Below are 13,673 nucleotides of genomic sequence, written 5' to 3'. Positions count from 1 at the left end.
ACCTTAATGACTACTTTAGTTGTGAAGGAAAAGTAGTATGCATATACTGCAAGACCAAATCATTTTAGTTGCACCAGAGAATACGTAATCTGCCCCCTTGCTTTGGTCCCACATGGCTGACCACAAATATCTTGGTTTTTTATAATTTATGTGTGTTCACTCAGGACTGACAAACTTGGATAAAGAAACAAATAGAGGCTGGCTAGCGATGGACTACTGGCCCAGCAATGTGTGGCTTCCTTCTCTTTCCTTCCCGCCCCTCCCTTTGCCTTTCCATGAACCCTAAGTGCTTCAATTATGATTTTATACTTTCTTCCATAACAAGATCCTAAGTCTTGACTGTACTTTCGTATTGCCTTATATCTGTGCAGTTAAACATTTTGCATGAACCTCAAACCCTGTAGTAAAACTCAACAAGCTGTTGTGTTTTGGTTTTGCTTACAGCTCTCGACTAGGAGACAGTGAAGACCTCCCGGATATCCGTGTAGATGCTGCATCTCCTGGGCCAAGAGTAACTTTCAACATACAAGATTCTGTAAGAATTACTTTATATGTCATATAATGGTATTTGCTGTGCCGTTTGGTCTGAAGTTCATGAGATAGGTACACCTAGGCAGACTTGGATTGCTTCTATGGTTTTGTGTGTCTGTTTCTGTTTGTGTGCCTCGAATTATTGGTGTGGGTTTGGAAGACAGATTTGTTTTGATAGAAGACAGAAGTGGTTTGGTTTCTTAACACAGAAATTAATTGAATCATTAGAGAAAATATTTGAGATTATTTTTTTTTTTTAGACTGACGTAGTAATACAGTTGTTTAGGAGTTTTTATCAGAAGCATGCAAAAAATCAGTATTTTTTGTGTTTGAACTTTAGAATTTTGGAAATGGGTATTAGTTTGCTGTAGCCCTACGAGTATATCCTTATGTGTGTTTCAAATGGATTGTTGAATTACTGGTTTTGGTGGTTGTTATGTTTTCTTATTTTTTAAAATGCTCCTATCGTGTTGTTCTTGCATGGCTGAGATAATTGTAATTGTTTTAATTTTTTTTTTTCTACTTCTAATTAAGTTGAATAAAACAGCTTTGGGGATTGCACAACAATCCAGCTGTCCAGGGGAAGGGTATTTTCAGGTATTTCTGAGAAGAAACAAGTATTCTTTGCCAGAGAACTAACTTATTTCACAGGGAACTGCTTTTCAATGTTTTCATCTCTTTTGCGCTTAGCTAAACAGAATGTATATAAAATTTGAAAATATTTAGATCTAAATTTGTAAAGCAAGCAGAAGAACATGAATGTTGATAAACTTTCCAGAGTGTTTCTACACCCTTATGTAGACTTAAAACTTGCTACCTTTTGTAAAATAAATTATTGGAATTTTGTTTGTATATTTATGAAGACTGGTCGAGGCTGATGTAAAGTGATGTAAGTCTAGCCTTGACATGTGCTTTAGAAGAGGATTTTAGTGTGTGTGCCTTCACCTGCTACATTGTGTTCCAAGGCTGCAGGCATCAACACCAGTACAAAATAATTGCTAGGTGGGAAGGCATCTTCTCACTTTTTATTTCTGTTGGAATTCCTTTATTTAATGCAGAGTAAGACATTTTCAAATAATCGTGAGTAGGGAATGTGCCAAAACTTAATACCCAGAGAACAAATGGTGGAGTTTAACCGCTTTAAAAAAACATGTTTAGTGAACATAGTACAGATTATGTTTTTTTAAAAAAAAAAATCAGCCAAACCCAAAAAGCAAACCAATAAAAGCAAATCTAAACATAAACCAAACAAAGAAACAGAAAAACAAACTCAAGAGATAGTAAAGTACTTTTTCTCCCTTCCAACTCATGCTCCCAGGAAATAAGTTCCTGTTTCTGAGAGAGAGGGAAATGAAACATAGAAATGTGCTTTGCACATTTAAATACGTTCACACTTAAAAGCTATTCTGCCTTTTGTTGTTGTCATATATAAGCCTACTTAGCTTCTATTGGCATAGCAAAGCGCTATCAAACAAGGTATTAAATGTTGAATATTTTTTAAAAAAAAGAAAATCTTTCTGACATTATAATGCCAGTTCTTCAGCAGAGCTCCAACTCAAACGTGCAGACGGTGTAACTCTATAGTAACACCGCGTGGGTAGTGCTGGTGTTAAATTAACACTTCTAGATGGTTTTTCACAGGCATTTTAAGAAGTTAAGTGTTTGAAAATTGCTTGTGTGGTGCTTGTGGCGTGTTTTACGTGAGAAACAGGAGGCCTCTTTTGGAGACTGGGCCCAAAGCTCATTTTGTGTTAAAGCACATGTGCCCTGTGCGCAGCCCTGAGCTGCAGCCCGGTGCCGTACATTCTGCGTTAGCATCCTGCATGCACACCTCACTAACGTCTCTGTGTGCCTTACCCCCTCTGCAAGGGTCCTGATGATTTTTTTGCTGTCTTTTGTTCTTTTCCTTAAAAATATTCTGAAATTAAATGTTTCCATTCCATCTGATTGTATGAATTGGTCAGAGCACGACACATATTTAGCTAACAGGCTGAGCTCAATCACTAGGCAATGGCAAATGTCTCCCCACCAAGCTTTCGTTTCTTTCTTTTTCATAATCCGTCTGGCAAGTTCTACTTCTGCTGTCTCTGTATCATGAGGAACTTAGGAGTGAGTTTCTCATAGCACTCTTGCTTCTTTTATTTCCAGAGCTATCTAATGCATTCTCGATGGAAGTATCTGTGGAAATTTAATAACTTTTTGTCTTTTTATAATCAGTTTCCAGAGGAGACAGAAATGGACCTTTTGTCTGTAACTATTGATGGTCCCTCCCATTACTCATCTACTAGTGAAGGCTCATGCTCGGTATTTGGTTCACCCAAAACTCCAGTAGTCTTCTCACCCGGCATTCCCTTCCAGCCTGAAGAAGGACGCCGGGATGACAGCTTGTCATCAAGCAGTGAGGACTCTGAGAAGGAGGATGACCATGAAAGAGAGAGGACATACTTTTATAGGAAACCACCGTAAGTAATGGCCCTGAGAAAGAACAGAGACGTTTAGAAAAATCACTTGAAATGCTGACTTTAAAGCTGCAAAGTCTGTTGCTGGTGAAGGACTGAGTTTTGCCTGAAGTGGCTCTGTGGGAGGCAGAGGTGGTTGTGTTTGGCAAAGGTGACTGTGCAGGAAGGAGGAGAATCTCATTGGAAAAGGAGGTGACTGTTAGAAATTTCATGGCTTGGAGCAGAATAAAAGAACTTGGGAATTGAGTTTTTTGAAGCACAGGGCAGGTTTTAGTGGGACCATATGAAAGATTTGTCAAATACAGCATAACTTTTATCCAGTGATCATACTTCCACAAAGTGCATGTAATAATGTAAATATTTTAAAATATGGAAATTATTGTATATATCTTTTCACTCCTTTTCTTGATTGAGAATTTAAGAAAGTCTTAGTTCTTTGTGGTACCCTATACTAAGAAAGGATACGTGGTAATGTGTTAATGGGAGATGGATCACATGCTGTGTGTCAGATAAGGCCTTTTCAGGAAAAAGTTCTTAAACAATGACATTCTGAGTGTGGAGGTAGTCTAAGAAGGCCTCCTGCCACCTCTTCAGGTCAATGTTACGCTGATACCTGACCCACAATTGTGCCTGTGCAGGGGTACCTCCCGCAAGAAAGCCACAGGCTTTGCTGCTGTCCACCAGCTGTTCACTGAGCACTGGCCCACGACGCCCAGCAACAGAAGTATGACCGGCACCACCACGGAGAGAAACATTGACTTTGAACTTGATATCAGGGTTGAAATTGATTGTGGAAAATGTGTGCTGCACCCGACAATGCTTCAGCAAGAACATGATGACATTAGCTTACGCAGGTAAGGAAAGTGTTAATTGGTTGCCTTATGACGAACGGGGTGTGAGTACTTTTATTCTGCTTTGGTTGTTAAGGCCATAGAGTATGTCCATCACTTAAGTTATGGTTATATGCACAATAATTAATGATTTAAGCTGACCCATTTGAAAAGCATAGAAGATGTATGCGTTAGTGTGTTACCATCACTTTATTCGTAGTAATGACCGCTACTTCATAGCATCACTGTAAGTGGCAGTTGTTATGGCCAGGTGGGGAGTTGCATTTGTTTGGCAAAAGTCAGCATATGCCTCTCTTCTGGTTTTACTTTTCAGATCATGCTTTATCCCTCATAAACAATGTTAGGCTTTCAGAGCACTGGGATGATTATTTTTTTTTCAGCTTCCAAAGAAGTAACTTTACAACTTAGTGAAACCATATAATGGTTTGACTAACAGTGGGGACTAATGTGTTTTCTCATCATCTTTGAGGGCTCCCATTATTTTCTGAGTGTAAAAGCATGCTCATATTCCATGTCTTTCTTAACAAAATGTTTTTAAAAATATTATTTTTATCTGAGGCAATAGAAGTGCTTTACTTCTGATCTTAATGAGGTTTGATCTCGTCCTCAGTTTTTAAATTCTCCTTTTTTCATGTGTACATGATTTGGGATCTAATGGCAGCTTTACATTTACAAGTGAATTTGAAGAAACTTATTTTTCAACAAAAATAATTCTTAATAAGTATAGTATAAGGAAATGAGATTTACCTTTTTTAACTCTAATTGTAAGAAATAGAAACAAATGAGAAATACTTTTTCTTACTGAGAAGTATACATAGGAGATCTGTAATTAGCCAGCAATTTGGTTTCTGTCTTTCCAAGACACGTTTTTCTGAGAATTGATACAGAAGGAAAAAGAATCTCTCAAGAATTTATATGAAGACAGGCCTTACAGCACAGAAGGAAAACTAGTGTTTTCTGCATTTTGAAGAGTTTTCGCAGGTCACATTGGGTAACGTAGATGACTGCAAGAGTACAGAGCGTTGGAGGGTGTTTCTCTAATGACATAACAATAATTTTGTAGATTTTACTGCCTGAAATAATCACATAATGAAAATGGCAGAGTGGACAGACAGGAAGGGTGTAGAGGTCACAGAAAGTAAAGCAGAGGTTGAAATGCTTCTTTACACAGTTGATACTACAAATTTGTTTTAGACATCTCTAGGTTTTTTAATACTAGAAAATACACTCTTATTAGTATGAGTATGAAGCTTTCTTTAATAACTTGCAGTGTATTTATTTTAGGAGCTATGATCGAAGTTCCAGAAGTTTGGATCAAGAGTCTCCTTCAAAAAAGAAGAAATTTCAAACTAATTATGCATCTACTTCTCACTTACTTGCTGGCAAGAAAGTGCCATCATCTCTACAAACAAAATCTAGTGATGTGGAGACAACAGTGTTTTATATTCCTGGGGTGGATGTAAAGGTAAAAGGAGTGTATACCTCAGCAGGGAAGTGCTTGTTCTTTCTCTCTGCTCAAATGTGATTTCAAAGCAAATACATGGTTACAGTATGCACAAGTTCATATATATATACACAGAGCAGCTGGGCAAAATCTTTTTTCAGTTATGTAGGTACTGCTAAAATAGGAATAATGATTTCTGGAACAGTACACTGAAAACTCATAGACGCTTTTATGATTGTTTTCTTGGGGGTGAACCCAAAATCTTGTATGTATGATCAAAAATAAAGCTATGTCAAATGACACTCCATAACAAACAGTGTGTGTGATATGATATGATGAGAAGAAATCTGTACCATTAATGTTTTGGTGTCTAAAATTAGACAGCTGTTTTGGCTTGTTTTCTTCTCTGACAGGTAATTTGTATTTTATGCCCTTTTTAAATAAAGGAAGGTCTGTTCACTCGCAGTAATTCATGGGAAAGGCAGCTTAGCAGTTGGCCCACTAACAGATAGAGCTCTCTTGCTGTGTCTTCCACATTGCTTATTATAGCAGTCAGAATCTTGGTATAAAAAGCATCTTTTTAAGACCATGTTCTCTCAAACACCATCAGACTGTACACTCTTGGGTTTTTTTAATTGTTGTTTCTATATCCTAGTGAGAAAGGGTCTCACCAGAAATGTTCTTGTATTTGGTGATTTGAAATCACAGTAAGTATGAAAAGGAAAAATAGGTCACTGCTGCACAGAACCTTCATGCAGTTCAGTTGAGGCAATGCCATAAATCAAGTGCTTTTCACTTGAAGCAGCCTGGCTTTTGTAGTAATATGATGTGGAAGGGCTGTATGTGTCCATTTTCTAGTTTTCTGGGCTATCTTCAGGGAAAATAGTTATGTCTCAGGTCCTGCCCATCACTTTTTGTCAAATTCAGGAATAACTATACATTCTCTACAGCTTTTGTTACGTAGAGGAGGTGTGAACTCTTGGAATATTTTATTATTTTTATTCGTTATGCAACTTTCTGTATGCTGGTGTTTAGTAGTGGAATAGTTCCACCGTGCAGTAAGACAGAAAGCAAGCTCTGCAAGCAGGAACAAACAGTTGGCAGCTCAGGATGTGTACAACATAACAGAGTGGAGGAACAAGCTTTAGGCATTGTTTCTAAATAGTTTATTTCTTTTGTTTCTCTGTTTTCTTGATTTTTTTTTTCATAGTGTATTAATTTATCTTTTTTACACAAAGATTTATGTGCACCAGCTATTTCTGTAGGTCATGGTTGGGAATGTAACATATCTTAACAAGGTATTTTTATAAATTATGGGGAAAAAAATTATTTTCAAGGGAAGGAATGATGCCAAACTGCTGTATAGAAATTGAGCTACTTGTATGAATTAAATTGATCTTTCTTTGTTTTCCAGTTGCACTACAACTCTAAGACTTTAAAGACTGAATCGCCAAATACTTCTCGAGGATCCTCTTTGCCAAGAACCCTTTCCAAAGAGTCCAAGCTGTATGGTATGAAAGATACTGCCACCTCTCCTCCTTTATCTAGCACTATCCACAGCAAGACTAACACCTTACTTCCTCCCCAACCCCCACCCATCCCATCAGGTACTTATAGACAATAACCTTCTAAAACTGTCATGGATTTGTAGCTTTGCTTCATGTAATCTACTAGCTTTAGATCTGTCTGCACATTACCTGAAGCACTGTATTTATCAGGTCTTAACTTTGGCTGCAGAAACCCAATGCCAGAAGGGTGTGAATGCGTTTTTAGAAATCACTTGCTAAACCAGTTTCCCTAAGATTTCTGTTGCAGTCACCATATCCCAGTGATGGGCTGTCACTGCCTTCTCCCTGTGTCATTTAATGAAGTAATGCTGGAAAAGAAAATTACTGGAAAGCGAAGTTTAAGTATCTGTATAAAAAGTGAATGCTGACTGCTTTATTCCTTGTAATCCAAGAAAAAAATAATCATCAGATGAATCCTTGTTTCCATGCATTACACTATTCAAAGAATACTCTCAGCTTTTAAGTGCCTTCTGCTGCACAAGTAATAAGTAAATTATTGCTTTGTGGAACCTGGTTATTTCTTGTGGTACTTCAGCAGCCATTTTTACATATTTGAATTAATCAAAATACCAGACTAGTGTCCTCAGCTGTTGCAGGCCCTTAAATAGCCATGATTTGGAGTAACGTGAGTTAAAATACTTAAAGTTTTGGTTTATCTCCAATGCTTCCTGTTTTCAAGCAGGAGTCCATTGTTACGTCATGTCAGATCTAGAGGTATGTAGATTGCTCCTCCAGCTTTTGAGACATTCACTCTTCTCTCCTTCTGTATTTGAATATCACTTCAAAAACAAAGCCAAATTTTTGTCAAAACTTGATGAGTGGACAAAATTAGTAACTGAAGAAAGTTGTGTGTGTTTGGGGTTTTTTGGTTGTGGTTTGTTTTGGGTTTGGTTTTTTTGCAAAACCAATGGAGATGCTGGGAGAGAACAGTGAGATGAGGACACCTTCCTCAATTATCCATGCTATTGAACCATTAGCTCTTACTCCTTTAAGTGTTCGTTCTCTTTATGATTACCGAATCTTGTGTAATCTTAATTTATACCACTTTTCTTCAGTTTTGTTCTGTATTTTCCTATCGCCTTTCTGATCTTTGCCTTTTAATTTTTACCACATTGTGCCCAGTTACTGGGTCTGTTTTTTCCGTCTGTAAGCTCTACATTTGGTGAGGGGCTTACGGAAATTGCACTGGTATGATGGTATAAGTGTCTCCCAAAACTAAGGATTGCCATTACCGTGCCTCTTTATGCATTGTATTTTTAGAAATATTTATTAGTTCCGAATTGTTTCAAAACACAGGTATTGTTATTGATACTACTTTTTAAATATTAGTTTTCCTCTGGAATGGAAAACACCTTGTCTTATTGTCTTTGGTGTCCAGTAAGAGCAAGATAGGACAATCTGGTCAGAAGCACTAGACAGAATAGTTCGCATAGAATGAAAAGTGAGTGCTGGTGGGTTTTTTTGGCAAATGAAAGGATTTTTAAGCTCCGTTTTAGTTGTTTAGCTAAAGTTTACATTTTTCTTGAAGAATTAAAAATCGGTATCTTCATTTATCTCTGTTCTTTCTAATAGCTGTATTTCATAGAGACAGTAGTTGAGCTGGTATTAATCCCTTCTGTGCATATTTGTGTTTTGATGAGCACGGATCCAAGTGCTAGCCTCTTCCACAGGTTTGGAAGACAACAGTCTTTTTATTTAGTTTATACTTAGGCTAGTTCCAAGCTTTTAAAAACTCTGGTTTAGAATCTTTAGTTATTCTTTGCATAAACATAGCAGGACTGGTCGCTTACGGTTTTAATCTTTGATGTATTTTCTCAGTTTAAGCTGACATTCTTCTCAGGCTCATGTATTTGTTTTTCCTAATTCCACTTGCATTTCCAGGCACCTGTGGTTACTTTGCATTGTGTGTTTGGAGAAGAATTGGGTGTGTATCTGATTACAGTATGTTTTTTTAAAAAGCAAAATGGTGACAATGACATAAGAGTAATTGGACAAGAACACACGCAAGGGAATTACAAGCAAGAGTGACAGACCAACATTTGGTTTTGCACAGTTTCCTTAGTGAAAACTTACAGCTTAATTTTTTCTAACCGATCTGATTTACGCCTTTTCAGATGATGAGACAGAGAATGAGAGGAAACAGCTGTTAGTTACGAAGTATCTTCTATTGTCTATCAGCTACTGTTGAGTGGTATTACATTAAACAAATCTATCTTTTGAATGTTGCAGCCAAAGGGAAAGGAAGTGGTGGAGTGAAAACTGCTAAACTGTATGCATGGGTTGCGCTCCAGTCGTTGCCGGAGGAAATGGTGATTAGCCCATGCTTACTGGACTTCCTAGAGAAAGCTCTTGAAACCATTCCAATTACACCCATTGAAAGGAATTACACAGGTAAGTTGCATGTTTGTATTCTAGTACTCTACGCTTTTTCTTGTTCTGTCTTCTAGTGGCATTGAGCTGCTCTTCCCTTTAAATTCACTTTCTAATGAGTTCTTGTACTTGTTAAAAGCTGTTAGTTCACAGGATGAAGACATGGGACAATTTGATATACAAGATCCCTTAGAAGAGTCTACAACGTCATTAGTATCGTCCTCGACATCAGCATATTCATCCTTCCCTGTAGATGTGGTGGTTTATGTACGAGTTCAGGTGAGCATTTTAACTCAACATTCAGTATAGGAAGTAATTTCAGTCACAGTCTTTGACACAATCCATGCTTCTAAGTGTGCTTTTTTAAAAATAAAAAAATATTTTCAAGTGACTTTTCTGAGATACTGATGTCTAGTGTGATGGTAAAGGAGTTTTGCAGCGGAAGTTCTGATGTAGTTTAGTCCTGTGGAGACCAAAGAAATGAACTGTTTTGAGAAGTCACAAAAGCTCTGAGGATTTTTAATCATTATTTCTGCCTTGTCTTTTTTGGATTTTTTTAAAAAATATCTTTCATAACAAGTATTTCTATCCATTGTTTATAGGTACCATTACAAACCAAAAATAATAATTAAAGCTTTTCTCAATTTATATGGAAAATGTAGGAATGTACAGTTATCATCTACAAGGCGTTATTCATACTGCTTAATATGTGATGTTTCTGGGCTTTTTATGCGTGTAAGAGAGATAAGTGCTACCACAGAGTGATTCAGGGTACTTGAGCTTGACCTGAATGTTGCTACTACATTTTTCCACTTTGCCCAAACAAATTTTTTTCCTTGATTGTGTTCCCAAATTGAACAATGTGTTCTAAATTGCTTTTTTTTATTTCTTTTTTTGTATGCCTATGAAAATTAACCACTACAATCTGTAGCCTTTCTCAGCTTTTACTTGCAGGCTCATCTAGCTATGTATTGACTTGACGAGGAGAAAGAGAGGGGGATGTACACATCCTCTTCTGCGTCCAGGCTTCCTGTGTCTTAAGTTTTCCAAAAACTGGTCCAAATAATAGCTCTGGTGTTGGAGGGATTGCCTGAAATGAGTGTATCTGTATCAACCTGTATACAGTTACGTTACTAATTCTAAAACCAATGTGAAAAGACTTCAACTTGCTTAGATTTAAAAAATAAATACATTTTTTTAATAAAATATAAAAGCACTTTATATGTTAAATTTGGGATGTTTTTAGTATTTCATATTCGTTCATTGAATGCTTTATTTTCTTTCTGTCTTTCAGCCTTCTCAAATCAAGTTCAGTTGCTTACCAGTATCAAGAGTTGAATGTATGCTGAAGCTGCCTTCCCTGGATCTGGTCTTCTCTTCAAACCGAGGAGAACTGGAAACATTAGGCACAACGTACCCATCAGAAAATACGTCAGTTGCTGGCAGTACTTCACAGAGTGGCTCAAAGAATTCAGTTAGTAAATCTGGAGGACCAGGTAATACGTATATGAATGCTGACACTATATACAGCTTGTAGCATAAATAAAAGGAATGTTCTGTTGTCTAAAATTACAGGAGAAGTTAAGCTTTTACATGCCTTAAGGCTAGGCATTTACGTATTAGTGAGTTCAGTGGGATTTCTTCATGATGTATTAGCTTCCCGTAAAAGCTTGTGTAGGTAGAGTATATTGGAGTTTTTCTTGCATCGGTTAAGCAAGTTCAGGTATCTCTTGCAAAAGGCTAGCATCGATACGTAGACTATTTAAGCCACATTGCTGCTACAAGGGCAGAATTTGATGTGCATTTGGTCTGTTTAATATTGCTGTTAACAGTCAGTGTTCTTTCACATTTGAAAATTTTTTTGTACTGAAGCTAACTTTTTCAAAAAAAATGTGACCTCAGGTTCGTCACCTGGACTCGGCAGCCCCCTTGGCAGAACGCGGCACAGCAGCAGCCAGTCGGACTTAACTACTTCAAGTAGCAGCTCCTCAGGCCTCAGCTTTACCGCCTGCATGTCTGACTTTTCCCTTTACGTGTTCCATCCATATGGAGCTGGAAAACAGAAATCTGCCGTTACTGTTCTCACCCCTGGGTCAGGAGCCTTAGGTACAGAACAAGTTTTTGTTTGGTTTAATGAACATTGTTTAAGTTTGGCATGGCTTTCTGAGCTGAAGATTTGAAAAGGTCATGGAAGATTAAACTTTCTCCTTTCTGTTTCTAGGCAATGTGGATGAGGAGCCAACTTCGGTCACTGGCCGGAAGGATTCTTTAAGCATTAACCTTGAGTTTGTGAAAGTCAGCCTGTCACGAATAAGGCGTTCAGGAGGTTCCTCCTTTTTTGAGAGTCAGTCTGCAAGCAAAGCTACCAGCAAGATAGATACTACATTGATAAACATATCTGGTAAGTGCTTGTTTACTTTTAATCCCATCTATTCAGGTAATTACGGAACTGCTGTTCCAGTGATTGTCTTTACTCTCAGCACTTTTGTAGATATGTGAGAGCCATCTACTTGTACCACGTAGTAAAGGTTTTGCTCGGAGTACCTATTTGCAGATGCACTTTTTTAGCCTCCTGCTTCATGTAATGCAACTAAATGACTTGCTCAAACACATCTCTGACATCAGTCCCTGTGACTTAACGTGACTCTTGAATATTCTGAGATTGTGCTGGCTGTAACTAGGATGCAGTTAGCCTTCTTTGTAGCAGCCTGTATGGTGCCATGCTTTGCATTTGGGGCTGAAGTAGTGTTGGTAACACACAGGTGTGTTGGCTGTGGCTGAACAGGCCTTCTCTCTTTCCTGCTTTGCTCTGGGGTTGACACAGCTGGGACAGCCAACCCACATTGACCACAGGGATATTCCATAGCATGTGATGATGGTGTGCTCAGTAATAAAGCTCAGGGAAAGTGGGAGGAAGGAAGGATATTGGTGGTTATGGCATTTGTCTTCCAAAGCAGCTGTTAAGTGTGCTGATGCCCTTTTTCCCAGCAAACAGCTAAACATCTGCCTGTCAGTGAGGAGCAGTGAACAATTTTTTTTTTTTTCTTCTTTTGCATGCACAGCTTAAGCTTTCCCTGTGAAACCATTGCTGCTTCAATGCACAAGCCTCCTTGCTTGCCTTCTGTTTTCTCCCTCTCCCACAGGAGAGTGGAACGAGTGAGCAGCTCGGTGGGCATTTGGCTGTTAGCTGCAGCCAACCCACAACAGCGATAAAGCCTACATAGTTTCTGTTTAGTCAGCTTCAAGTTAGGTGTCATTTTAGTTGTATTGCAGATATTTCTGCCAGGTATTGTCAGAAGGAAGTGGTTTCAGGTCATTATTTAGTAGTGATCTTAGTATGTCAACTTTATTGTAAGTTCTTAGCATGCAAAACAAGGTAGTTATTTTCCACCTAATTGCACAATATATATTTTTCTTCAGATAAAGTGCTGTTCTGTACATTAGCTTTGTACCTGAGAAACTAGTCTTTGAAGAGTATTGTTTGTTGAGCAATATCTATGCCCTTTATTTTTTTAGCCCTGTTTCTGGAGAGCTCCAGAAGTCTGTGTGACTGCAGTGCAGTGATACGAGACTACATAAATGGCAATGAGATGGAACATTTAATATCTGTTCTTGTTTATGTAATTTCTTTACGTGACAAAATTGGTAGCCTTGGTTAGCTTGTAAATACTTTTATATTAGTTATACTAGTAGTTCTTGTTCCCTCCCCCCCCCCCCCAAAAAAAAAAAAATCCTTCTTCCTAAAAGCTTTCGTTTTTTCCTCACTGTCATGCATTGTTAGAGTTAAAATAGTGGGTTTGAAATCCTCGAATTACATCATTTCATTTTGGTGTACCACTGCAAATCTGTTTTATTGCTGATGATCAAGAGCAGTGATGGTAATCCAGCAATGTATGTTTCTCAGACCAATCAGTTGAAGGGACTACTAATAATTAAGAAAAAAGTATACGATGAGGGTTGGCCTTTGGTCTGGGTTTCTTTTCAGCTTGTTTGGTGGAATTCTGCTGGGTTTTCTCCATCTGTTACGCTGCACTAACTTGCTCACTAAAGTTAGAAAGCAGTCGCAGTATGCCCACGGTGCCTATATAGCACAGCTTCGGTAAGTCTCCACGTAACAGGAGTGAGCAACAAGGGGATGACCTTCAGCAGCCCCCCAGTGCCCTAGTGTGAATGCTCTTTTGTGTCACCCTTCCATCAGAACAGAAGGATGAACAAACTGTTTCTCCTTGCTGATTTGTCTCTTAATACATTTTGTAACAGATAAACCAGTACAATAATAATAAAACCTTTTGATACATTTGTTCCCAAAGTTGGTTAAGGTTTCAGCTGGACCTAGTTTGGTAAGCACTAAACACCCATTTCATAGTCCTCTCTTCAGAAACAGGTATTTCACAGCTCTCTCTTGCTACCTGAATAGGACAAAATCTTTTACAGATACTCATCCTTTTTT

The 13,673-nt window shown here is 38.0% G+C and overlaps 1 protein-coding gene across 10 annotated transcripts in view; it reads left to right on the top strand.

Annotated features, from left to right (window-relative positions):
* Positions 1 to 13,673, top strand: part of BLTP1 (bridge-like lipid transfer protein family member 1) — a 133,141-nt gene that overhangs the window by 107,604 nt on the left and 11,864 nt on the right. For 6 of the 10 annotated variants that reach the window (XM_080373531.1, XM_080373532.1, XM_080373538.1 and 3 more), the window contains 11 exons: positions 445 to 535; positions 1,066 to 1,128; positions 2,749 to 2,993; positions 3,629 to 3,844; positions 5,126 to 5,306; positions 6,700 to 6,892; positions 9,083 to 9,244; positions 9,363 to 9,502; positions 10,518 to 10,719; positions 11,126 to 11,329; positions 11,445 to 11,624. In XM_080373531.1, the coding sequence (XP_080229657.1) occupies positions 445 to 535; positions 1,066 to 1,128; positions 2,749 to 2,993; positions 3,629 to 3,844; positions 5,126 to 5,306; positions 6,700 to 6,892; positions 9,083 to 9,244; positions 9,363 to 9,502; positions 10,518 to 10,719; positions 11,126 to 11,329; positions 11,445 to 11,624 (1,877 nt within the window). The remainder of the gene's footprint in view (positions 1 to 444; positions 536 to 1,065; positions 1,129 to 2,748; positions 2,994 to 3,628; positions 3,845 to 5,125; positions 5,307 to 6,699; positions 6,893 to 9,082; positions 9,245 to 9,362; positions 9,503 to 10,517; positions 10,720 to 11,125; positions 11,330 to 11,444; positions 11,625 to 13,673) is intronic. The other 4 variants (XM_080373537.1, XM_080373536.1, XM_080373539.1 and 1 more) reach the window with 3 other exon arrangements.

Source organism: Falco punctatus (assembly GCF_963210335.1).
Source record: "Falco punctatus genome assembly, chromosome: 1".
Lineage (NCBI taxonomy): Eukaryota > Metazoa > Chordata > Aves > Falconiformes > Falconidae > Falco > Falco punctatus.
The sequence above is the reverse complement of the archived record's forward strand: the minus strand, read 5'-3'. Positions and strand labels throughout refer to the sequence as shown.